Here is a 10,000-nt window from a genome sequence, read left to right as displayed (position 1 = left end):
CCCGTGTTCGGCCAAGTGAATCCGCTGCCCGATCCTTCTCGTCAGTCACTGGCCCATCGTGCGGTGGTCCTGAACTCGGAGGCCGAGGCACGATTGCCACCAGCTCTCAAGAACCGTTTCTATGACAACCCTCGCGTCGGGGCTGCTCTGGCCAAGGAGTCGTGGTTCACTCCCGGTGAACAACAAGTCCGAGAGAGAGAAGCTGAGAAGATCCCTCGCCAGAAGATTTATTCAATCCTCCACAACGCTGGCCTTGTAAACCGACGATGAACGAAATCATTCAGTAACAGAATATCGACTATAGACTATTACATGAATCGAACGTTTAAGCAACGAACAGTCAAAACTATTTAACATGAATTTGTCCTCAGGTTACGATGCTTAGAAAAGCATTGGTTACCGTTATCCTCATTTACAAGAACTGAAACTGTGATCGAAGTAGGATTAAATAATCGACCTTGTAACAAAAATGTTTAAGTCAGATTAGTAAGTTTACACTAGAATTTTATAGAACAGGCCTGGGCGCTAATGTCTGAAACGAGTCACTGCAGAGTACCCCTTAATTCCCTCTCACCTTCCTTGGCTGACAAGCAAACATTCTGATGGGGGCTGATAAAAAAGTTAATTTTTTTTTCCACCATGTTAATAATGTCGAAAGAAGTACTTATACAAATTTTGGCCATTCGACCGCAATTACGAGGCCGTCCAGAAAATGACTGTTTACAGAAAAAAAACATAATTGCATGGAAAGATTTATTTAAACAGATACAGCAATTGTTGCGCTATTTCTCAACATATCCCCTACTGAAACCGAGACATTTGTCTTACCATGGGATCAATTTTTGTATCCTTGTATCGTAGAAATGAGCCGCCTGGTATCGGAACCAGCGTTTGATAGCCGTCTGAACCTCTCTGTCGCTCCCATCATATGACAAATGTCTCAATTCCAGTGGTGAATTGTTGAAAAATAGCCCAATAATTGCTGTGTCTGTTCCAATAAATGTTTCCAATGAAATCGTGTTTTATTTCTGTTAACGGCCCCTGCTGAATTTATTTTTTATGGCCCTCGTAATGGCGGTCGAATGGCCAACATGTGTGTAAGCACTTCTAAAATAGTGAAAGAAAAAAAAAAACTTTTTTATTTGCCTCCATCAGAATGTTTGCTTGTGAGACAGTTATGTTTCGGACCGATATGAGTAGATAGGAAGGTAAACATTGCTCAGTGACGGATTGTATAAGGCAGGCATCATAGCTTTTACGAACTTCCGGCTCTCGCTGGTCGCTAAAATCCACCACTGATACTCAGTATCTTACTGTACTTTTGTTTATAAAGCGGTGTAAACGAAAAGGACATGAGTGGAGATATCTCCTTTTCTTTTTCCTTCCCATTTATGCCCAGGGTTGTTATAGAATAAGAGCGTAGGATAGTTTTAAGTAACTATATTTTGTAAACAAACAATTTTGTTACAGGGCCGATACTAATTTATTTTTTGCTCATGAATTCTTCAGGCAGAAAAGAGTACATATTTTTTTCGATCTGAAGTAAACTATACATTGTGAGAAAACAAATTGTAATTACGCTCAAGAGGGCCTCACTGTTCAGTGCCTGAAATGGGCATGAGAGACAATACGTAGTGATCATGATTCATTATACATCCAAAGCTCTCAATGAGAAGCATTATTTATGACAAAGAGAAGTGTTGCGACGGCTGCAGATCAACTAATACAATATGGATATTTAGAGAACTTCCATTAGGCTATACTTACTAAGCTTTTATTCTTCTACTTCCTCCTTTTTTTCTTTTCCTTTATGCATTAAGTCTGTATCTAACCACCTATAATTTTTATGTTATTACGAAGCGTATTATAATGAATTTTTTGTATGAGTATATGATAATGATTGGCCTACACAGAATATCCATTCTTTATCACCTCATTATTAGCTTTAAAATCCATTATTTTAGAAGATATCTTAGAAGTTTTTCGACAATCAGTAACGAAAGTTCAATAAATCTATCTCAATTAAATACCTTACGAATATTTCAGAAAAATACGTCTCATCACAACAAATTGTTGTTAATTTACTACAAATTCGTTTAAGATCTCCTTACTTGCCTGCTAGTTATTTTGTAATTAAGTAAATTTTCACGTCAGCTCCATTAATAGCTCGTCACGTTATACAAACTACAGATGACTTCGTTCTAAATATTAAAAAAGTGTGTCTTGTTTGACCGAAAACGTGTTTTTAAGTCTATCTTAATTCTATGGTCACTGGCAGTGTCCTTTATGTAGTCCCTTAAAAATTAATCCACAAGCGCGACAGCTAGGAAATGATGAGGCAATGGGATTTAATCCCCTCAGTCAAATCAAAGAAAAGGGACCTCTTCATCTAGGAATCTCTATTAAATCAAATTCCCAGCATGCACTTCTCAATCTTGTTGAAAAAAAATTGAGTGCTGAGTGCAGTATAAAATCTAAACATTCGTACTTATTCACTGTCGGCCTCGGTAGCGTAGTCGGTATAGCGCTGGCCTTCTGTGCTCAAGGTTGCGGGTTCGAACCCGGGCCAGGTCGATGGCATTTAAGTGTGCTTAAATGCGTCAGGCTCATATCAGTAGATTTACTGGCATGTAAAAGAATTCCTAGGAGACAAAATTCCGGCACACCGGCGACGCTGATACACAGTATCTTACTGTACTTTTGTTTATAAAGCGGTGTAAACGAAAAGGACATGAGTGGAGGTAACCTCTGCAGTTGCGAGTGTCGTTAAGTAAACTATAATTAAAAAAATTACTTACTTACTAACGGCATTTAGAGAACCCGGAGGTTCATTGTCGCCCTCAAATAAGCCCGCCATCGCATCGGTCCCTATCCTGGGCAAAATATTAATCCAGTCTCTACCATCATATCCCACCTTCCTCAAATCTGTTATCAAATCTAAACATATCTCAATTATTTTTAGCTTCCAATTATTATTTCTTTAGTTTAAAAATGGGGTGATTAATTAATGCATACACTGTGCTTTCATCATTGTTGCTTTGTACACTAAACTCCTATTTATCCATATTAATGCTACATACATGTATGACACCCAAGTGCCTTGAATTCAAGCAAATAGATTGAAATTATAAATTAATTGATGCATATTCCATGAAATTAATACCGAAGTTATTTAAAATAACTAATGAGTTTTTAAAATAATAATTGGTAGTTTCTCTTCTTCTTCTTCTTACTGTATTACTCAAGTACTTTAGCAAATATATGCTTTGTTGTCATTTGTGGTATGTATGGTCACATTACACTAATGTATGTAGAACTTTTCCCTAATAATGATTGATTCCTATAACACGATTCTTTTGTGTTTTATAAAAATTTTAAAGCACATTAATTTTATACAATTAATTACTTCGCTATCTAGTTAAGAAAATATATGTACGATCGTATACTTATTATTATAAGCAAGTTACAGAAGTCAATGTAGAATAATGTAGACCTACTTTATCTGTTAAAGAATTCTCTAATTAAAACTTTTAACTTCTGTCGAATCAGGAGACGAATTTTATACAGTAATGGTTTTACAATCAAGACAAAATTAAGATATTTCACTAACATCAGCACGATTTAAAGATTAAATTCTCTATTCATTTATCATATTTAAGAGTTATGTTATTCTTATTATTCACAAAATCATTCCAATTATAGTTAGAAAATCGTGAGTTTAAGTACACATTTGACATTGTTGTATTTTTTACTTTACGTTATATCTCATTAAGTCAAAGTGTTGTAATGATACTTATTTATAAAGTTCTGTTGTGTTATTTGTAGTTCGTTATGTAAGAAACCATTTAATTACGTATATTATATGTCACACGAAGGTGCAATAATGTATTGATATTTTAATTGGATATTCAATAACCAATATGCCACACTGGTATTTTTGTTGTAGAATTTCAAATAAGTATACAATGTAAAATGTTTTAATCGAACGTATTTTGTTTAAGTTAGTTTGTATTGTAGAATTCAAAACTATGTGCGTGAGTGTGTAAGCGTAATATCCATGTATATTGTATATAATATGTTGTTGTATTTGTGTTTAATGTGTTTTATATAAATTTTAACCGCGGTGTTTTATTTGCCTTCTCTTTAATAGAAAAGATACCCTTCCCATATCATATGTTTTACAGTTCCATATCCAAATTAAAAAAAAGTGAGACTAAACATAGTAGGCCTAGTATACGGTAATTAAATTATAAATCTGCAGTGCTCGGGAAAAGTGGCATAAGCCAGTTTCCACAAACCTTTTTTGATAATTTATTGACAACTTACGGAACATCTGTTCGCTTGGAAAAAGAGACATAAGTATTTCTCCCATTACAATAATTCATACAGAAAAAAATCAAATCGACATACACCAGTGTAAGTTGTCAATAAATTATCAAAAAAGATTTGTGGAAAAAGACTTATGTCACTTTTCCCAAGCACTGCAGAAATATGAATCTCATTTCGTCTAATGTTTGAGTCAGTAACATCTTGTTCTAATCGTTCTTCGGCAAATGAAATACAGTTGAAGAGGTAGATTCCAAAGTGTCCTAAGTCCTTTTTGTAAGATTTTAACTTGTTTTATTCACGTTTTAATTCATCCTTTTCAAGCCTGTATATAACTGTGTAAGAGAGACTCTCCTAAGTCTTGACTTAATGTCTGCATATGTTTTTTTCAAACGGATTTAAGGGCATCAAATTTATTTTTAACAGTACCTATTTGTTATTGTTCTCATAACTTGAGCTAGGAAGTTGGTACCAAAACTGTTCAGTTGTGTGAGCTTGGATTATATCTCTACCGAGTGAAAAGTAATAGGGCGTCTCTCGATGTCAGTGAAGCAGAACGACTAACATGTACAGCCGGTGGTAACCAAACATGTGCTCCAATCTTCCACAGCCTTAGAACAAGAAAATAATATAAAACGAAAACAATAATTTGTAATTATGAAGTTCGTAACTCCCAATGTAAATTAATTTACCCATACATATAAAAATAATATACAAAGTATACAATTGTGATTCTACACTCATTATAACAAATAATAAAGAACATTATCATTTTATCAAAAGAAAAACTCCTTTTAGGTTCAGAACAAAAACAATTATCTGTAGGCCTACTCTGAAAATATTCGTTACGACGTTACTGGAGAAAATCTGAAATATGATACAGTATCATCAGGTGAACAACTAGTTTGTGAATCTAATAGTGTATTTCGTATATGGCACATAAAATTAAACGCATAATTGTTTTCAAGAAAATGTTTCGTTTCTATTGCAATGGCAGCTAGGAAGTTCGTATCGTGATTCCGATGTTGAACTTGGACTGCAACGCAACTGAATGTATAGCAGAGACGTCAACATTTAACGAAGAATAATCGCGAAAAATAAACGTGTTGCACACTCTTGTTTACATAATAATTTAATAACAGATGAGTTGACTTTTTTTAATCGTGCATAATATTCACATTACGTAAATAATACAATAATAACCGAATAGCTCACTCTGTTCAAAACCTAAAATATTAATATAAATAAACAATATTCTTCAAACTATTCACGACTCTACACGGCTCCACAGAATGCACTATGCGTTGTTTGTGAACATATTATGTATCAGCTGTAGCGAGCGGCAGCAGGGCGAGGTGCGGGTGATATCTATACTCCTCGCTGTACTCAACTGAAATCTACTGCTTTGGTACGAAGATGTTGAACGCATTTAGAATCAAATAGGAACATCAGAGTCTTTTATTTCAATGCTGGAAATAATATTCTGTCGTAATTTTTCTGTGAACAGGTATCATTTTGAATCCAATAGTCACTTTTAACGCTAGATTTTAGTGGTTTAGATGGTGTTTTGAAGCCAAACCATGACATTTGTATGTACGGTAGAGTTGTATATTTGAATAATGCATGGACATAGGAAGCTCATTTTCATTATCAGGTGGACAAGAGATGTTTTGAAAATGAGCTCTCAAATGTCAATAGTTAATGCTGATGATTATAATAGTAGTTCTCTATTCTCCGTCTAATTCTCCAACACTAAAAGCGTCGTTCGTTTGAGACATATTAACAAAGATGTAAATAATCAAAAATAAATCTCATACAAATGATAATCCTCCAAATTTTCTATCTTCGAAATCATTTATAAAGAGTTCTATTTATCCCACTCTTCGAATATAAAGTTTTACCCATATAACTTCAATTTATAAACCTCCATCAATAATATACAGCCTGTTTAAGGCTAAGTTTATTTCATTTCAATGCAAAATAACTACGTCACTTTCATATTCCCAAATTATCAAGTCTCTTTATTAATTGTATTTTCAAAGTAATTTGCTAAACTTGTCCTAACCAATATGAATATTCGAAACTAAAAATAAGTTATTTTACACCTCATGCAGGTTAAAAGATATATTCGAACGCATTTCATTTATAACAATGGCTTCCAATAATTTTTATTATATTTCACGGTATGACCAATGTCTGATTCGGTTAACATCTTTACAAAGTCAATTTGTTAAACTGAAATATTGCATTGATTTGAGATATTAGTAAGTTATTGATGTCATTTTTTACCTGGCAGTAAGGCTATGATTTTAGAAGATAATGGCGAATTTAGTGAAGGAGAATATAATATAATACTTTTTAAAATATATTAAAACTAAATTTACCCAAGTAATAAGTAATTTTGAGAAAAAAAAATAAATATTTGAAGTCAAACATACTTCTCCAACAATTGAAAACTGTATGTAAAATGCTCATAAGTATGACAAGAACTTCGAAATATCTACAGAGTTATGGAAAAAAATCATAAAATAGTTTTAAAATACAACGAGAAGAGATATAAATTTAAAATAGTTATTTCTCGAAATTGAGCATCGATTATTAAATTAAGTGAAGAACAAAAAATGCATGCCGCATAAACTTAATTTCATGACTAAATGGCTGTAAGAAAATCTTTCTCGAAAGTTTATGAATGTGAGTGAACATCTGTGTATTTCACAGACAACAATAAACATCAAGACAAATTAATATATTCTAAATCTGTAAAAGCTATCGGAAAACGTGATATAGATGAAGACTGACAAATCGGCTATTGAACAACTGAAACTTAATGCAAAATTAAAAGGTATAAGATTACACCATACAAATTTTCTAACAGCAATGACACAAATAAGAAAATCAGATTATAGCAGCTTATCATACTATGATAGCAACAGAGGCTAAACTTACCAACCTGGAACCGCTGATGGGTCACGTACTGTAACCTGAAAAATAAAAACATGATTTTTATTGCCTTATGCAGGAAAAAGAAAAATTACATACCGTACCTTTTTTACTGCACATATTATCCTGCATTGATTATAAAGGAACTATTCAGTAAACACCTGTTCAACTATGCACGATTGCACTCTTACAATTTATTTCTTTTTAAATGTTGCAAAGTAACAAAATTTCCTCCGCTGGAATTCTTTTTTTTTTACTTTCTTTAACTAAATAGCTTACTACTATTTGCTTTAACTCATGTTTCAATAATACAAAACACAGTCACGAAGCTTGAGTTGATGAGGTTGCTAGGAACGATAGACTGTGCAGGTACAATTACGCATTGTCTGTAATGAGGCGACAGTAGCGATCCTAGTGGTTAGCAACTGTCTATGGATGCATATTTATTACATATTGAGCTTCGTGACTCTATATACTAGACTGTGGTAACACTGAAGAAAGTTATACTTAACGGAGGACTTGTTTTACTTTCAATATTTATGTGGAATGGGTTGGGAGACAGGTATATGGGCAGAAACTTACTTCTGGTTCCTGACTCTTCTTAATATGGTAATATCATTATGGTATGAGGTTTAATATACCTGCTATGACATATATTTTATGATATCATATTAATAAGACAATGTGGAACATGATATATCGATGTGATATATAAGGCCAACGGCGTAGCTCAGCGATGAAGAGCTGGTCTCCTGTTCCGAGACTGCGCTTTGGTATGTGTTTGAATCTCGATTGGGCCGATTACCGTGTTGGGTTTTTCCGAGATTTACTCAAAGTATGAGGCAAATACTGTATTAGGTAATAAATGTTGATAATATCATAATTATGATAACAGAATATCTTATTAATATAATTATTTATCTTGTTTATACAAACTTTTTTATTGGAAGTCAAATATACCAATTATATTAGATAAATTATGTTATCGACGAATTCTCGGTCTGACCTATCTAAATATCATGTATGTATCACCAATTGCACATAGGTTAGATTACCTCGCAGTGTTAAACTTAAAAACGACATTCTTTTACTTGGTTGTTTAACGACGCTGTATAAACCACTGGGTTATTTAGCGTCGATGGAATTGGTGGTAGCGAGATGGTATCAGGCGAGATGAGCCCATGCTCGTCATATAGGCCTACTGACATTCGCCTTACGGTTGGGGAAAACCTCGGAAAAAGCAACCCAGGTAATCAGTCCAAGTGGGAATCGAACCCACGTCCGGGTCAGCAGGAAAACTCTAAAAATTATATACAATGATTTGATAAAATGCAACAATACGATGATGGTATACTGACTACGTTCATGTGCTTTTCTTCGTCACATATACATCGTGAAAGAAAACGAAAAAAAAAATCCGACTAAATAAACAAATGAATTTCAAATTGTCGATTACTGTCTTACGACCTATGTTCGTAGACTACCAAACAAGTTGAAGTAACTTTGCTCTGAATTTACCAGTACGGCCGGCAATTATTTCATTTACTTAATGTTATAATAATATTATAATTTTATATCTTTCAAATTTAACGAAAATTGTGTGACGGTGTCAAGTGTACGCCAGACGAAGTTCAATAATAAAGATCGGTACTGCATTCAGCGTACTTCATACGTTCGGCGGTATTCAACTGAACTATTAGCATCAGTATCGCCAATAACTGGCAGCTCGTGACATCTAAGTGCGAACTTGAGAAGTAGGTATATAATAGAGACCTCTAGTATGAGGACTTGAAACTAATACGTTTTAAAAGAAGACAATATCTGTACCTGAGAGCTAGAGAGACGCAAGTCACAAAACAATAATTTTACAGGAGAGCCTAAAAACAAAAAAATTCTCTTATTTTTGTTATTTTTGCGCCCTTATTCGTTTCTTATGAATCTCATATTTATGTTGTATAGACTACTACTTACTCTTTACATGATCAACACCTTTTATTTTCCATCGGTTTGTTACAATGGAATTAAATGGACTTGCGTTATTTTAGCTCTAAATATAACTAATACTTTCTGGACTTAGGCTACATTTTATTATTCACATACAAAATAGCCATATTTTTTATTCTTCATGTATCAAAATACAAATAACAGTGGTTTAATATAATAGATATTCAAATTCAGTCTTATGGGTTTCACTTAGGCTACACTTATTTTTTATCTCTTACACACGTATAGTAGCTGTTACAAGTGACAGAAACCTCATGTTATATTAATAAGGCTCTTTTAATTAACAATATACCCAACATTGTCTAAACCTTAAAGCTATCAAAAACAAAATGTTATTTAAATTATATGTGATGTAATAGCCATTTTTAATTTACATTAATAAAACAGTGAAATTAAAAAAAAAATACTAACTGTATAGGTTTCAGAGTCCACTTGAACTGTTCTTCACTACGGAAAGTCTTCTTCTCCTTCAGCATGTGGCAAGTCCCTCAAGTACGCTTTACATTCCTCTGGAATCCACTGCACAAGAATCATCAAATCTCTGTATTTTATTGTGCCAATTTTCTTTTTCAAAATCCTCAATTGTGGGAGTTCAATTATGGGGGATTCTAATTGTGTCCTTGTATTTCTTCTCAAATCTACTGATTGAAAGTTTCCTCCAAATTCGATTTTGTAGAAAAGAATTCCTTCAGAATTTTTCATAACTGAAGCCATACTGCTGAGGAAATTA

At 33.4% G+C, this 10,000-nt stretch overlaps 1 protein-coding gene across 2 annotated transcripts in view; it reads left to right on the top strand.

The window, feature by feature from the left end:
• LOC138703376 (uncharacterized) overlaps positions 1-4,131 on the top strand; it is a 194,778-nt gene extending 190,647 nt beyond the window's left edge. For both annotated transcript variants that reach the window (XM_069831202.1, XM_069831201.1), the window contains one exon: positions 1-4,131. This exon is cut by the window's left edge and continues 116 nt beyond it. In XM_069831202.1, coding sequence (XP_069687303.1) covers positions 1-270 — 270 coding nt within the window. In that variant the 3' untranslated portion in view covers positions 271-4,131.
• Positions 4,132-10,000: the final 5,869 nt, after the last annotated feature.

Source organism: Periplaneta americana, chromosome 7, assembly GCF_040183065.1.
Source record: "Periplaneta americana isolate PAMFEO1 chromosome 7, P.americana_PAMFEO1_priV1, whole genome shotgun sequence".
Classification (NCBI taxonomy): Eukaryota; Metazoa; Arthropoda; class Insecta; order Blattodea; family Blattidae; genus Periplaneta; species Periplaneta americana.
This window is presented reverse-complemented; position numbering and strand designations above follow the sequence as displayed.